This window comes from Musca domestica, unplaced genomic scaffold (genome assembly GCF_030504385.1).
Source record: "Musca domestica strain aabys unplaced genomic scaffold, Musca_domestica.polishedcontigs.V.1.1 36, whole genome shotgun sequence".
Taxonomy (NCBI): domain Eukaryota; kingdom Metazoa; phylum Arthropoda; class Insecta; order Diptera; family Muscidae; genus Musca; species Musca domestica.
The window spans coordinates 8,907,681-8,926,165 of record NW_026712318.1 but is presented as its reverse complement, the minus strand read 5'-3'; the positions used below and the strand labels follow the sequence as shown (position 1 = coordinate 8,926,165).

The 18,485-nt window shown below is 33.8% G+C and overlaps 1 protein-coding gene across 2 annotated transcripts in view; it reads right to left on the bottom strand.

The window, feature by feature from the left end:
• Positions 1–18,485, bottom strand: part of LOC101892136 (proton-coupled amino acid transporter-like protein CG1139) — an 89,734-nt gene that overhangs the window by 49,959 nt on the left and 21,290 nt on the right. The window contains exon 1 of one of the 2 annotated variants that reach the window (XM_059125906.1): positions 2,559–3,208. The exons of the other annotated variant lie outside the window; for it this stretch is intronic. Within the exon in view, the coding sequence (XP_058981889.1) occupies positions 2,559–2,612 (54 nt within the window). The 5' untranslated portion in view covers positions 2,613–3,208. Of the gene's footprint in view, positions 1–2,558; positions 3,209–18,485 lie in introns of those variants that run through there. 2 annotated transcript variants of the gene reach the window in all.

Sequence of the window (18,485 nt, the reverse complement as noted above, 5' to 3'; positions counted from 1 at the left end):
CAGTATCTGCCGATGTTTTGATAATGTGCGCCATGGGATTTTTTGAAACTTTGTTCTTCCTAATGACAGAAAAAAGATATAATGTAGATCTCGGTTCATATAGATAGTGTTATGTCCAAATATATAAAAAAGTGGTAGAGAGCCAAGTAATGTTTTACCTTTATTGGCGCCCAACGTGGGGTTATTTAATTTTGTCCAGCCATTTCCATTTTGGTGAGAATTCTCCAGAAAAGAAGATATTCGTGATCGAATTCAAGCGCGATAGTGTGATTTCCTTATATTTGACTAAACAACCACAAGTGGATATCGTTAGAGCACTCCAGCATTTAAATGTGAATAAATCTTTTGTTTGGTAGCGTAGTGGACGGAAGAAAACAGCAATATCAGCAGAAATGGTTCGAAAAATAAAAAAGCGACTTGATCGAAACCCGCGTCGCAGTGGCCGAAAAATGGCTCTTCAGTTGAACACATCGTAATATTCCATTCGGCAAATATTGAAAAATGCGCTCGGGGTAAATCCATTGAAATTTCAAAAAGTGCAAGAACTTACACCGCACAAGAAAGAAAATAGACTCAAAAGAGCTAAAGAGTTGCTTCCCTTGGCCGAAAGTGGTGAACTGCCGAACTTGTTTTTCTCCGATGAGAAAACATTCGATGTCCAGCAGTTTGTAAACCAACAAAATTATCGTGTTTACTTGCCAAAGAGGTCAGCTGAAAATGTGCACATTATGTTGACCATCGGAACTCAAGCGCCGGCCATGGTGATGGTGTGGACCGCCATAACAGCCGATGGTAGCTCTCCGCTCGTATTAATCGACTGTGGCATCCGAATGCCAAATATTATAGCGAAAATATTCTGGAGGGCGTATTAAAGTCTTGGGCACGCAAACATTTTGGCTGCATACCTTGGACACTCAGCACGCGCCACCCAAGAATGATTACAAAATGAGGTTTCTCGCTTCATTTCCAGCGCACAATGGCCACCAAAATCTCTGGATAACAATCCGTTGGACTATTGTGTCTGGAGTATTTTGGAAAGCAAGGTTGGCACTAAAGAATACCAAAGTGGCGATCACCTCAAGCAAGCGCATCGCTGGCAATGGGCCAAAATACCACAGAGCAACATTCGGGCAGCGTTTACCGGATTCATTGGCCATTAGAAGGCCATAATTCGTGCCAAAGGTGACCAATTCAAACAAATATAAACTTATTCTAAAATTCATACTATTTCCGACATTTTTTGCTTTCATTCAATAAAATTTAAAAAAAAATGTAAAAGTAATGGCGTTTGACTTTGATGCAGTATTCCAGTACTGATTTTTATAAACAAACAATTAATCATCAATATAATTTACGTTCTCTTCTGAATAGAAAGTCTTTAAACCTAACAAAATATGAAAAGCTTTGCATATGGTGGAGGGTATTAAATGTTCGACACTTCCGAACTTAACTGTGTTTTTTCCTCGTTTCAATTCCCCGTCAGCTGAGCTGCATTTTTATGCCGCTATAAACGTGTTAACAAAAACATGTTGTCCTGGGTTAAGCGGGATCACAATAAATCTAACGTTTCTTTCCCATATTTAAATTTACGGCAATTGTTCAATTATCAGTGTAAAATCGGATAAAGATTTGTATGCAATAGGTGTATGTAATAGGTGTATTGAAACTATTGGGCTAACCTTTAATACGTCAATCGGACTTTAAACCCCTCCCATTGGCGTGACTCATATATAGCTTGTCATAGTGATAAGACAAAATCAATAATATTTAATTTCATTCATTCCACCCTATTGTGGTATTTTTATTTCACTAGATATGTCAAGTGTAAAATGATAATGTTCGATGTTTTATGGAAAATATTTTTTTTTTTGTTAATAAAAATTTTGAATGAACAATTGTGAGTCATTAAATACGAATCATAGTATTTAATTGAAATATTGCATGCACGAATATTGAAATTAAATGGGAATTTGAAAATACTTTAGAAACTCTCTTAAAGAAATTATGTCAATAACACTGCATTGTAAATGCCAAATAAATATTTTCTCAAAGAAAAATAAAATAAAATAAATAAAAAAATAAATAAATAAAAAAATAAATAAATAAAAAAATAAAACAAAAAATAAATAAATAAAACTAAAAAAAAAATAACAAAATCTTCAAAACTGAAATCCCCTTTTAGCGCTAGACTTCGGCACATTTCCATTTCATATTTAGACCAAAAATATTTTGATACGTTTTGATTATCAATTCCTTTGATTTTACGTCAAATAAATGACGAATCTTCCTAAGACTCATAATCTAGGTGTCGTTAAAAATTTCATAAAATTCCACGAAATTTATCTATGTTACAAACTTTTGTCTAATATTGCTGAGCCATAAACAACAACCATCAAAAGGGGAGGTTTCATTTGCTGCCGGTAGTTATAACAACAGATGCCATTGTTTATGATTAACTACTCATAAATTGCATTATAAATATTGATTTATCACTTAATGGTCTCTAATTTAAAATAATAATTTTTTTTATTTAAAAAAAAAGCTCAAGTTCAACTTACGGTATATTCCGTTGGCGCCAAAGGCGTTCGAGAGTTGCTTTTGTGAAAACTCATTGTGGCTTTCCGATGATGAATTCCAAATGAAAAAAATGGATTAGCAAATCCTTTGGTAGCTTCTTATGCCAGTTGGTCTTATCGTTCTTCAATTGGGCGCCACAAAATGCCGGTAAACACGTTATCAAGAAAAGGAGGAAGAAGAAGAATTTACCACAGCCACTGCTGCTTGCCAATGGATTTCAAACTGTTGGCAATGCCACAATTCCAGAAACTTCCAAACAATCTTCACTGACCGTCTCAGACTTGAGATTCGATTTGTGGTCGTTAAATGTTTTACCGTCGGCTTATGTTAACTTAAATATTTTCAAACCCGACTCTTAAGTAAATTTCGAATAAAATTTTTTACTTAATTTCCGGGGACTTAAAGCAAAGCAAAACGTAAAAACTACACTTAAGTACAAAATTAAACTATGTTTTCACTAAATTAAGCAATTCAGAATATAAAGTATTGACAATCGATTTCAATTTAACGTTCGTACGAAAAATAACTGTAATGAAATTCGAAAAAATAATGTTCAAGCCAAAAGCAAAAAAATTCTCTCTAGACCGTTTACAGAAAAGAGACAACCGCACAGTTTGCAATACAAAATAAGAATGTTGGCATTGCCATTTCATTACACACTGCTCTACCCGCCGCAACGCTAGCTTTCGAATCGGCAGAACCCAGGCGACAACAACAACAACGACACACGAATTTCATTTACTCATTAAATATGAAATGGAGTTTTACATTACTGCAATACACATGCAAGCGAGAAAACACGTGTACACATACACACGCACACCACCAATACATTGTTGTTTGGATTAATTCGTCTTTTTTTGGGTTTCATGACAGGATAGTTTGAAAAACATAGTAATTTGGAAACTATGGCATATTTAAGGGATGATTTCGGCACCCCCTGTGTGTTTTCTTTACTTATTTTATTTTGCTCACAAACCTACTCATACATGCCTAGAACAAGAAAAGGTCGATAGATATGTACATAAGGTAGAGATCGGTTTTATCGCTGCACAGTGGTTAAATATGAAGGAGCGAAAATGTAAAAAGTAAATGAACCCCGGAATAGCTTAAATTCAAGTTTTCCGTTCTGTGAAAGCATATGAAAAAATAAATAATATTTTACCTTTATTGGCGCCCAACGTGGGACCATATAATTGTTTGGCATAATTTTAGTTTTACTGTATTATTATTATGATTCTTACAGTACTTTTACATATAATTGGGTTAACCCACTGGACGTGGATTAAAATTGCCATATCCATTGCTTATACTTCATATAAATCATTTTAAAGTAGGTAAACCCTGCAATAAGTTCTAAAGTAAACATGGAATTATAGTGTATCAATTAATCTTAAAAACGATTTGCGTTCTCTTGTGAAATGGCGTAGTGTGAAGAGAATTATATTAAATATAAAATATATAAAAACCTATCTTCCTATCTTCATTCTGTCATATAAATATTTTATAAAAAAAATTTCGTGATGGAACTCAGGCGTCATAGTGTGATTTCTTTATATTTGGGTGGAAAATCGTTAGAGCACTCCAGCATTTAAATGTGAATAAATCCTTTGTGCCTCGTACCATCGCTCATTACCGTGATACTGGTAGCGTAGCCCGACTTCAAGAAACTGGACGGAAGAAAACAGCAATATCAACAGAAATAGTTCGAAAAGTAAAGAAGCGACTTGATCGAAAACCGCGTCGCTGTGGCCAAAAAATGGCTCGTGAGCTGAACATATCGCAATATTCCATTCAGCAATTATTGAAAAATGAGCTCGCGGTAAAGTCATTGAAATTCCAAAAAGTGCAAGAACTTACAGCGCAACAGAAAGAAAATAGACTCAAAAGAGTTAAAGAGTTGCTTCGCTTGGCCGAAAGTGGTGAACTGCTGAATTTGGTTTTCTCTGAAGAGAAAACATACGTTGTCCAACAGTTTGTAAGCAAACAAAATGAATTTACTTGCCAAAGAGGTCAGCTGAAAATGTGCACCTTCTGTTGACCACCACAACTCAAGCGCCGGTCATGATGATGGTTTGGACCGCCATAACAGCCGATGGTCGCTCTCCGCTCGTATTTATCGACCGTAGCATCAGAATAAATGCCGAATATTATCGCGAAAATATTCTGGTAGGTGTATTGAAGCCTTGGGCACGCAAACATTTTGGCCGCAGACCTTGGGTATTCCAACAGGACTCAGCATCAACGCCCCAGCACGCGCCACCCACGAATGGTTACAAAATGAGGTTTCTTGCTTCATTTCCGCACAATGGCCACCAAAATTTTACACAGATCTCCCTTTTGTCTGCAGGCAGGTTAAGTTCGAAGATGGGCGTATAGCCCCCATATAACGGTACCCCCGATCTTCGGTTTTTTATGATTTTAGCCACATTTTTCAATGGAATTGTCTGAAATTCTACACAAGGAGTTCTTTGTGAGCACTTTACTCCCTGAAATAGAATTGTCTTTATAGGTCCACGATATCGTATAGCTCCCATATAACAGTTCCCCACGATATTCGGTATTTTGATGTCTTTAGCCACATAAGGAGTTCTTTGTGAGTACTTTATTCCCTGGAAGATAATTATCTATATAGGTCCACGATATCGTATAGCTCCCATATAACAGTTCCCCACGATATTCGACATTTTGATGATTTTAGCCACATTTTTCAATGAAATTGTCTGAAATTCTACTCAAGGAGTGAGTGCTTTACCCCCAGACATAGATTGGTCTATATAGGTCCACAATATCGTATATCCCCCCATATGTCGGCACCTTCCGATGTTATGTACTTTAAAGATTTTATCAGAATTTTTAATGGATTTTGTTTTTTTTTTGAAAATTTTCTAATTCGTTCTAAATGGTGGAGGGTTTTTCAAAGTTCGGCCCGGCCGAACTTACTGCTTTTTTACTTGTTTTTATTTATTTTTTATTTATTAATTCTTTTTTTGAAAACACTGTGCTCTCTCTTGTAACCAAATTGGTAGCATTTGTTCTATATTCAGCGTGCAGGCATTACCTATGTACAACAGTCTCCTATCAACCACTTACCACCAGCCCCTATCCCAAGTGAAAATGGAATAACAATAGTCTGCACTATCTACACAGGGATGTATTACTTGTGTAAGTAAAATTCAAATTCAGGAATGTTTTATTTCTGTATGGGTAAATTCAAATTTGTTTTGTAGATAATAATGAAATCACGGCTGGGTATTAAGGTTTGATTAGTGGAGGTGCAAAAAATGCATTTCTGCTTGGTGTTTTGCTTTGTTTTTTTATTGACCAGAAGTGCATTATTATCGACAACCGTTTGGATATGTTATTTAAACAAAAAGTGATTTGTTGTTGTTATTGACATTCAAACACTATTGCCTGCCAGTGATGGTCGGGAAATGTGATTTTTTGAACTATTCTTGTAAAAAAGGTGTAACAAATTTGAAAAAAATAATAATTTTGGAAATTTTTAAGATTTCTTCGATATTAAAAAAAATGATATATTGTTAATGAAAATTATTTTTTTTTTTTTCATTACCAATAAAAATTTGGAATGCATAGAATAAAATAAAAGTTGACAACATTACTACTAGTAAGGCTTTCTCGTCTCTAATTTCATTAATTACTGAAAATAAAAATAAATTGTTGCTATCGATAATGTTGTTAATTATGTCGTTAACTAGGTGGAGAATCGCCCTCCAGATAATACAGCTATCATGGCAAAATAATACAGGTAGGCACATCAATACAGTTGTTGGTACAATAAACTGTCAAGGCATTTTCGGGATTCTCTTGATGTTGAATTAAAAACTATTGAAATTTGTTGAAACTCACATATCATAACAGCCTCGGTACGGCAAAGGATAAACATTGTTTTAAAAATTATTTATTGTAATTTTTAAATAATGGTTTTAAGATTTTTAACACATCAATGTCCACAAGTCTTGGGCCGTATTATATAACTTTATTTTATATTTTTCCAAAAACTTTCAAAAAATTATAGAATAATCCTACTGATGCACCTACCTGTATTCTTCTATCACGATAGCTAGCCAAATGGAGTTCAGATATTTTTGACATGTCTCATAATCAGTCAGACAAAATGGTAAAATGTTCCCTCTCTATGTGTTATTATAACAACAAAAAGCAAAAAAAAAACTAAATACATAGAGAAAATAATCAAAGCATTTATTTTTTTACCCAGATTTAGTTTAGTTTTTTTTTTGCCAGCCACGGCATTGCTAATGTTATCTCGATAGGTTGCATATTTCCGTATCTTTGTTGTTATTATAGCTATCAGCTATGTATATACACACATACTGTTATTTAATGCAATTTAATTATCTCCCATTTCCAATGTTTCAATATCGGATATAAGCCATTACTTAGAAATTTTAGTGCACAGTGTTAATGGAGTTTGAAATGCAATTTTTTGCATTTAAGGGTGTGGTTGGTTTTGCCTGTAATATTTTTTTTGCATTACTTTTTTACAATTTTTTAAATGTTATAAAAAACATTTTAAGACAAAAATTAAAAAAGTCTTTAAATTCTTGTCATTCCTATTTAAAATGTTGTAAGCATCGGGAAATCTTTTATCGGAGAGAAGATGTAATTAAAAAAGTTGCCTATAGAGAAAAGAGAGCAAGCACATGTTTTGCTGAGTCGCATAAAGTCATCATACATGAATGGAAACAAATTGATGTTTAAAAGTCACAGACATTTGTAAATAATCGAAAAAGATCGAAAATATAACACAGCAATAAAGAAAGGTCAAAAGTCGAGCGGGTCGACTATATGTTATCCTAGACCACTCATATTTCATTCATTAAATTAAAATAAACATGTAAAAAAGCAGTAAGTTCGGTCGAATTTTGAATATCCTCCACCATTTGGAACGATTTTGGAAATTTTCAAAAAAAAAAAAAAAAATAAAATCCGTTAAAAATCCTGTTAAAATTTAAAAAAAAAAACGAATATAAGAAGTCGCCTTCAACAAATAGGGAGGTACCGTTATGGGGGAGGTCTTTATTAACAATTGTACCTGCATAGACAATTTCATTTTCTATCACAGCCCGTAGTACCTACTTCACATACGAAATTTGAATGTTGTACCTAAAATCATATAATTTAATAACGTCTCTAGATATATAAGCCCCAGAGATCAATAGTGATCTCAACATCAAATTTTAGAACTTCAGCTCTATCGCTTTACCAAATTTAGTAACATTTAGTATTCATAACCAAAAAAAAAAAAAAAAACAATCTAATTCTAGACACCAAGATCCAATCTGACACCAATTAGTACCATTTAGTAATAGTACAAATGTGGGACGCATTCCGAAAACCACCTCCATATCTCAATTCTAGATACTTACAGAGACCTCAATATCAAATTTAAGAATCCCAAAAGAAAAATTTTAAATTACCAGCTTTTTCCGTGCACCCAAAACGGAATTGTACCAATGTTAGTACTATTTGATACCTTTCGTGCACTTATAGTACACATTTTCAAAACCACCGGCTTTGATGAATGAGTCAGGGCTGATATTAACCAAATGGTGCACAATAAACCTGAAATCGGAAAAATATATACGTGGGACCTATATCAAAATCTGAAACGATCTTGATCAAATTTGAAAGAGGTATTTCTGGGCTGTATCTGATATCTGGTACCAAATACGAGGGACTTTAACACCAAATCTAATGAATCATGTATACCAAATTTGAAGTACTTGCTTCTAGACTGAATTCGGTGGTAGGTGCTAAAATCCACTCAATTTGGGCTGATATTAACCACTTGGTGCACAACAAACCTGAAATCGGATAAAGATATAAATGGGTGCTATATCCAAATCTGAACCAGTTTTATACAATTTGCATTTCTAGGCTATATCTGATACCAAATATGAAGGACTTTAACACCAAATCGGATGAAAGGTATTTGTGGGATCTACAGCTATATGTGAACCGATTTTCACCAAATTTCAAGTGCTTGCTTCTATGTTAAATTCGGTAGGATGAGCCAAAATATATCCTATTTGAACGAAAATAATATAATTGGTATTTTAACCTTTCCCGAATAAATCAAGCCATCTTGTATAAATTCCTTCAAAGGGTTGCTTCAAATCAAACTCTTTTTCCTTTCAAATTCCCAATAGTTACTAATCTTCTGATATAAAACGTAGATAGTTGTCTTGAATAAAAAAAATGTTAATGTAAAAAACACATTCAGCTTGTACTTGCATTTCAAAATATTTACAAACTGTCAAATTTTTCAAAACACTATCTAATCTATTAATTAAAACAAAAAAAAAAAAACAAATAAATATTGTTACCAAGTAATGCATACGCCTGACTAATTAATTGACGTATTTGCAAATGAAACGTTACGTTCCAATACCAAATGATTAATGGAATTATTTGGCGCAACACAAAAAAGACGGTTGTTTTGTATTAAACTAGATATAGATGTAGATAGATATAAGACCATGGAAACTTTTCAAAAAATTGTACACTATATTTGTCTGTTTTATCAAAAAAAATATATATATGTTTGAATGTATTACCAAAAACAGTCAATATTCGATGATTCAAGCAAAAAATCACTTAATAGCACCTTATGGAAAGGATTTGAAAGTATCAGGCGCCGAAGACACGAGTTTATGTCATTTTGTTTTTGACATATGATCAATGAAATTGACAATTTATAAGAGGCGTTTTACTAACCCTCCACCTTGAAAAGAAGAATATATAAACTTTGTCATTCCTTCTGTAACATCCTTAAATATTCGTCGTAGACCCCATAAAGTATATACAAATATTAGTGTTATTTTATTCTTGTACCCAAAATTAACAGATCGCTGGCATATGTTATTTTCTCTCCTTGACTATTCTAGCAAGCCAATAGCAGCATTAAAATCAGGTTCCCATGAAACATGCACGCAAATCACTCTCAGATTAAACTCTTACTCCATTTCTAGAATTTCGACTCTCACTCTCATTTTTTAAAATGTATTAACTCACTATCGCTCTCACATAAACCAAACAAATAGAGGCTAAACTTCGTGTACAACTTCTACACTTCGAGCAACTCCTACCCTGCTCTGGGGTCGTTCTCATTCGAGAGTAAAAAACGATGAAATCTGGACTTTGGTAAATAGTAAACGCACGCACCCCTGTAAATAACTTGAGGTACAGGTATATGGGGACTACATTAAAATTTGAACCTTAATGACTAGTTGTATTCATGGATGTATCCTACAAACTACGAATTGTCAATTGACGGCAAATTCGGCTGAAAATCGTGACTAAATGAAATTTCCATATAATACTGAAAGAAATATTTTTTTTAAAAATGATGAAATTTTGTGGGGAAGATACCAGGAGGCGTAGGCCGATAGATTCCAACTCACCAACTTCACAACACATCTTGTGTTAGTAGAAAAATTAGGATAAGTGAAGTTTATTGTTTTGTTATATTATTTATGAGAGATATAATTATTTAAAATGTTGACCCTTTGTAGGGGTGGTACCAGAAGGAGTGGACCGATATATCTTAAGACCAGATCTTGTGCTGGTAAATTGTGCAATTTGAAGACAATCCGATTCTTATTTCAAATTTTATAAGAATTATTTAACATTTTGACCCTTTGTGGGGGAGGTACTTAATTGGGAAATTTTGGGATGTACAAAAGGAGTGGGTCGATATTGCACATCTCCGAACTCGATTAAAGTTAGATAATACTATTACGATGTAGCATCTAGTGAGCACTAGCCAGACATACAGACGAACGGATAACGTCCTTATATAGACTTCAAATGTATTGAAACGGATTTGGTCCAAAGAGACCTAGGTTCTAAAACCATTTTTTTCAATGAGGCACGCTTTGACCGAATTAAATGATATATACCCCCATTACCAAATTTTATACAATTCAGTACTTTTTTAGTAATCTACCTCCATATATCAACCCTACCCCACAAAAAGTGATCCAAATATCAAATTATAGAATTCCAGCTATATTTCTCCCATAAATACCAAATTTACAACTACTTTTTATATCAACGATATTTCCCAGACTTCATTCTCATAGCAAATTTCAATTCCACCAAATCTAGCGCCTTTTACTACTTTTAGAATTTCGAAATATCAAAAATCTAACTCGATCCCTACAGTACCATTTGTACTCTTGTAGTAATTATTTTCAAAATAATTCCAAATTTCAGCCCTATAGTTTCATCCGAATCCAATTTGTACCCAATTTAGTACAATTTAGTATACAAAAGTACAAATATCTAATGCGTTCCCAAATAACCCAATCCTATGGTCCAACAGTAATCTTAATTCCAAATTTCAGGATTACAGTCCTATCGGTTTACACAAATCCAAATTTAGTAGATATAAGTAGGAATTTCTAAAACTTCCTTCATACCTACAAATATCCAAAACTATCTTTATACCTAAATCATACAATACCATAGAAATCTTATTTTCAATCGGTTCATCAAAATTTCACTTTGTACCATTTAGTACACGTTGGGACAAATTTCCGTAACTATGTTATACACTCCATCAGTGATCCTCATTCCAAATTTAAGAATTCTAACTCCACTGGTTCGTCAAATACAAAGGGTACCATTTTTAGATCCTTTTGGTAATTTTCGTACCGTTCTAGTACGAATTTCCAGAAACTCAGCCTTATCTGACACCTTTGGAACAAGAGTGACCGTCTCCCAATATTTCAAGATTCTAGCTTCAGCCGTTTCGTCGGGGCGTTAACGAGCCAGTCAATCAGTCAGTCAACAACTTTGCTCTTATATTAATAAAGATTGCAACAATTTCATTTAACTTAACTCATTTAACTTTAATCTCAAAATAAGTTACCGAGTAAATATTACTGTAAATTACCCAGTCATGCTTTTGTATCTCCAAAATAATTTTTGTGAATGAAAAACCCAAAAACGCCCACTTTTTTCTCTAAAACAGCAGCCTCCAAGTAATTCATCATCATCCCATCTTCATTTAACAAACGCAGTTAACAGCACGTGATGAAGCCACCAATGCATATGTATGTGTGAATACATTTGTTAAAATTTGGTTTGTGTTGATGAGACACAAAAACTTGTTTGATATTCATCGGAGAATACAGAGAATAAAACAAAACAATGCTGGTGACGAAATTCGATGCAAAGTTCAGATTTGACCAAAATTGTATTGAACTCACACGACGGTTGACGGCGTAAAAAAATTCCATTCAACTTTAAATAGTATGTATGTGCGGACTATGTGATGAGGTATCTTGCTCTCCAGTGGTATGAATGTACATTGGGTTGCTGGAAATTTACAGAAATGAAATCAAAAAAATATCAAGTGGACATAAAAAACAATATATGTATGTCAGCGGATACTCAAGACGCAAGTGGATGTTATGTTATATCTTATTCTCTTTCGAATAAACAAGTAAAAAAGATGTAAGTTCGGCCGGGCCGAAGTTTGAATACCCTTCACCATTTGGAACGAATTTAGCAATTCTCAAAAACAATAAAATCCGTTAGAAATTCTGTTAAAATCTTAAAAATACCGAATGTGGTTGTTATATTAGGGTCTATACGACGGCGTGGACCTGCATAGGTAATTTTTGGCATAAGCCATTACAATATTCAAATGTGAAACTTAAAAAAAAAACAAGTAAAAAAGCAGTAAGTTCGGCCGGGCCGAACTTTGAAGACCCTTTACCATTTGGAAGGAATTAGGAAATTTAAAAAAAAAATGAAATCCATCCAAATTCTCTTAATATCTTAAAAATACAAAATATCGAAAGTTCCCGATATATGGGGGATATACGATATAGTGGACCTATTTAGACAAATCTATTTCTGGGGGTAAAGTACTCACAAAGAACTCCTCGTGCACAATTTCAGACAATTCCGTTGAAAAGTGTGGCTAAAATCATCAAAATATCGAATAACGGGAGGTACCGTTATATGGGTGATATACGACATCGAAAACCTATATAGACCATTCTCTGTTAGGGGATAAGGTACTCACAAGGAACTCTTTCTGTAGAATTTCAGATAATTCCGTTGAAAAATGTGGCTAAAACCATCAAAATACCAAATATTGGAAGTTTCCGATATATGGGAGTTATACTATATCACGGACCTATATAGTCAATTCTCTTTCTGGGGGTAAAGTACTCACAAAGAATTCCTTGTGTGGAATTTCAGATAATTCCATTGAGAAATGTGGCTAAAATCATCAAAATACCAAATATCGGGGGTACCGTTATATGGGGGCTATACTATATCGCGGACCTACATAGTCAATTCTCCATCAGGGGGTAAAGTACTCACAAAGAACTCCTTGTGTGGAATTTCAGAAAATTCCATTGAAAAATGTGGCTAAAATCATCAAAATACCGAATAATGGGGGGTACCGTTATATGGGTATATCGCGGACCTATAGAGATAATTCTCTTTCAGGGGTAAAGAACTACTTGTATAGAATTTCAGACAATTCAAAATACCGAGTATCGGGGGATACCAATTTTTTATACCCTCCATCATGGAGGGTATATATCGCGGACCTATATAGTCAATTCTCCTTCAGGGGGTAAAGTACTCACAAAGAACTCCTTGTGTGGAATTTCAGAAAATTCCATTGAAAAATGTGGCTAAAATCATCAAAATACCGAATAATGGGGGGTACCGCTATATGGGTATATCGCGGACCTATAGAGATAATTCTCTTTCAGGGGTAAAGAACTACTTGTATAGAATTTCAGACAATTCAAAATACCGAGTATCGGGGGATACCGTTATGTGGGGATATACGATATCATGGACCGATATAGCCCATCTTCGCAGACAGACCCTGCAGACAAAAGACAGACCTGTACAAAATTTTAGCTTTCTATCTTAATGAAGATCTTAATATACCTTCCATACTATGTATGGTGGGGGGTATAAAAATCGGTGAATAGTGTCGCTAAAATCATCAAAATACTGAATATCGGAAGGTACCGTTATAAGGGGGCTATACGAAGACGTGGACCTGTATAGACAGTTTTCTGTCGTAGGCTGTAGCATCCACTTCGAACTTCTAATACCAAATTTGAAAATATTCCGGTAAATAATGTCGCTAAAATCAACAAAGAATCGAATATTGGGAGGTACCGATAAATGGGGGCTATACGAAGACCTGAACCTGCATAGACAATTTTCTGTCATAGACTGTAGTACCCCTTAGGAACTCTAAATATGAAATTTAAAAAAAATTGAAACAACTTCGTTTCAATTCTGTAATGTTCCTAATATCATCAAAATACCGAATGTCGGGGGTACCATTGTATGGGAGTAAAGTGCTTAGAAAAAACTTCTTGTGTGGATTTTCTGACAATTCCATTGGAAGATGTAGCTAAAATCATCAAAATGCCTAATATAGAGAAGTACCGTTATATGATGGCTATACCAAAACGAGGACCTACATTGCCCATTTCAATACCAAAAGTCCTGCAGACATTAATATACAATTGAGTAAAATTTTATCAATCTACTTCAATTCGTTCGAAAGCTAGAGTGATTTCCACAGACGGTCGGACATCGCTAAATCGACATTAAATTGTATGCCTCCGTACTATGGTGGAGGGTATAAACAAATAAAGCGTCAAGACAACAGCTCAATCTGTTAACACATTTGGTTCTGATATAATTTTTTGTTACCCTGTGTAAGCTTTTCATGTGACTATATATAAATATTCAGTTATTCATCACCAATTCGATTTCTGTTATAAAAATCGCTCAGCTTTTTTAATCATTTTTAATTGGTTTTTGACCAGTACTTGTCATACTCTTTTTCATCTTGTTTCTTTTTTTTTTTTTTGGTGTATGACGATTCGATTTTTATTTGTTTATAACATTGATGATATCAAATGTGTGGTGGAGTGCGGTGTCATATATGTATATATATATTAAAATTGACAAAAAATTGAAATCAATTTACGCCTCGATTGCGATTTATTGCTGGAATGCGCAACGTAATTTAATACGTAACGTTTTCATTTTCATTTCGGCTTTTGTTCTTTTACTGATTTTTATTACGTTTTTTGTCTTTGTTTGTTGTGTTTTTTTTCCTCTTCCAACCATTGGAATTATTTTATATATGGGAGAGTCGTCTGTGTTTATCAAAAACAAAATTGGCTTTCTGATAATGATTTTAATGAGGGCTTCCACCGATGGAATCCCCCCATGGAATCTGATTTTTAGAAACGAATGTATAAAGGTATATGCACACATATATACCACCCACCCACAAACTGATAAGTCTAGGCACTTATAACTGCATATAATCAACCGTGTTTGTTAAGTTACCTTTATCCATTAAATGGAACATGAACACGAATTCGAAAACAAAGGTATACTTTTAGGCTTTTTAATTGTTGTCTTTTCAAAAGTCTACTTTTCGATTTTTTATACCCTCCATTAAGTTTGTCAACACCTCGAAATAAACATTTTAGACCCCACAAAGTAAATATATTCTTGATCAGCATAAAATTCTATGTCGATTTAGCCATTTCCGTCCGTCTGTAGAAATCACTCTAGCTTCCGAACGAAATGAAGTAGGTTGATGAAATTTTACTCAAATGTGTATTATGTCTGCAGGAATTGAAAATGGGCCATGTAGGTCCACGTCTTCGTATAGCCCCCTATAATGGTACCTCCCGATATTCGGTATTTTTATGATTTTAGCGACATTATTCACCGAAATTGTTTGAAATTTGGTATTTGAAGTTCGTAATGGATACTACAGCCTAAGACAGAAATTTGTCTATGCAGGTCCACGTCTTCGCATAGCCCCAATTTAACGGTACCTCCCTATATTCGGATTTTTGATGATTTTAGCTACATTATTCACCGAATTTTTTTTCAAGTTTCGCATTTGAATATTGTAATGGCTTATGACAAAATATGCCTATGCAGGTTCACGTCGACGTATATACCCTACAACAACAACAACAATTTCATAGAAAGTAATTTACATCATAAAAATAGAGAGGATCATTATATTTTGTGCAAAATTTGCAAGTCCCAATATTTTTTCTGGTCGGACAATATTGTCCCATTTCGTCAAGTTCCTCCCGCAAAAAGGGTCATAATTTAGAATAATTATGACACTTATAAAATGTGAATTTTAACACAAGATCTGGTGTGAAGATAGGATACACAGGTCCATTTCTTCTGGTACCTCCACCATTAAGGGAAAATTTTTTTTAATAATTATATCTCTCATAAAATACAAAATAAGCATCAGATCCTCTTCAAATTTCACATATTCCAATATTTTCTCTAATGTAAGTTCCGATGTGAAAATGATAGACATCGGCCTACCCCTTATGGTATCTATCCCACAAAGGTTCACGGTTTGCAACACTTATATCTCTAAACGCCAGATTATTCCCAAAAAATTATTAGATTGTGGGATTTTCTTTAAAATTTTGCACCAATTCAATCCAATATATCAGGTACCTAAAGCATATTTCAGCATTTTCTAAAGAAAAAAATACATAACTCATATAAAGTGAACGAAGTAGACGATATCATTTTTTACCTCCTCAATAAAGAGTCAACATTTTCATAAAATAACAAAAAAATAAAACCAATAAGTATTAATAGTCATACATTACATAGATCCTATAAACATTAAAATTGAACCCATTGTCTACGATCTCAAGATCGAAAATCGATTAACAATCGATTCATATATCCCTTATGGATTAATAACATGTTTGAGTAAAATTTCAAATCTATTTAAATGCATTAGTATATACGTGTCTGACTCCTCTATCAGATCACACCTAAGAAATGCCAATTTCTTAATTTTTGGAAATTTTCCATTCTTTTGTTTTGTTCCTGAACATGCTTTCATAAAAGGCTAATCATACACAAAAGTATTCCCCTTATTTAACCAACCCTCCTCTCATAGCAGTGTGTGCCATACGTATTTCGTACATCAGATAAAATTTAGTGACAATGTTTCATATGTCTATCAACAATGTTTCTAAACATTTGCCAGGTCAGAAATATTAGGAGTGTTCGTTTACCGAACCCCACCATACATACTTTGAAAACATAAGTTTATATTAGATATGGTAGTTATTGAATGCATATTACAGCATTAGCGGTAATCTTATCCTGAAATTGCACGAAAATCATTGTCGGATGAAACATGGACATAGTTCAAGCTTAGCACTTTTTTCTTCCCGGAAATTGATCCTTTTATTGTAAAACGTTTTATTTATACAACAAATGAAACATCAAATTCGAATTTTGGGAGATCAGAACCGTTTTGGCAAATTTCGCCAAAGATATTTCAAGGCTGTGTCTAATATCGGACATCGAATATTGTTGTTATAGATTGCATAATACGGCTATGACGGGCTGTAGCTATTTCTGAGCTGATTCTAAACCAATTCGTTCGTGTGTGCCAAAATATATTCTAAACGAAATATTGGCCTATCTTGATTCATATTGTATGTGGAAAACAAATGAACACAGTATAATCATAACAAAATTTAAACTATTTTAAAAGATGAGTAGCACAATTAAAATAAAGTAACAGCGACATCTGTTGAAAAGAAAAAATATTATTTGTTCTACATCACAAATTAAATAAATGTAGTAGTCTAGCCACAAACCATAGCTTATTTGAATATAATAACTTATTTGAAATAGTGTTGCCACATTGCAAACTACTTTCCACGAAAGGGGATTTTGCACAAAAACAAAAATACCAAAGATTAACAAAACAGAATAATAATGGAACAAAAAATACGCCAATCACAAATCTTTAAAAAATGTGATTGTGATGTGATTAAATGGGGTCAACTTTATGATACCCTACACCACTTTGCTAATTTAGTAGAGCTCCACATAACAATTAAAAGTTTTTATGGGAGAATTCAATCATACACGCAATGATTATAATTATAATTTAAAGTTCAAAGGACTAAATATGCCGAAGCATTTGTATCTTTTAAATTCGGAATTGTAAAACCCATTTGGTGCACAATTAATTTGAAATCGGATAAAGATATATATGGGAGCTATATCCAAATCTGAACCGATCCCGATAAAATTTGGCAAAGATATTTCTGAGCTGTATTTGATATATTTCCCTGAATATCGTTGTTACGGAGTGCATATTACGGTTGTGGGTAACAAATATAACAAATCGGATGAATAATATATATGCAAGCTATAGCTATATCTGAACCGATTTCCCCAAATTTGACATAATTGCTTCTAGACTCGGTCGTAAGTGCCATATTCCATTTTGGCAAATATTAGACGTTTGGTGCACAATAAAAGGTAAATCGGACGAAGTTATATATGGGAGCTATATCCAAATCTGAACCGATCTCGATAAAATTTAGCAAATGTATTTTTGAGCCTTATTTGATATATTTCCCAAAATATTGTTGTTACAGAGTGCATATTACGGCGGCGGAGGACAAAAATAACAAATCGGATGAACAATATATATGGGAGCTATGGCTATATCTGAACCGATTTCGATCAAATTTGGCATACATATTTTCAGGCCTAATTTGGGTGTATATGCAAAATTCCATACAATTCGGGCTGATATTCCAGGTTTGGTCCACAATAAAAGGCAAATCGGACGAAGATATGTATGGCAGCTATATCTAAATGTTGACCGATTATTTCCAATTTCAATAGGGTTCGTCCTTGGGCCAAACAAATGATCTGTGCAAAATTTCATTTGGATCGGGCAATAAAGGCGACTTGTACGTTGTTTACAAAAATACATGGACAGACGGACAGACGGACGGACATGCATAAACCGACTCAGA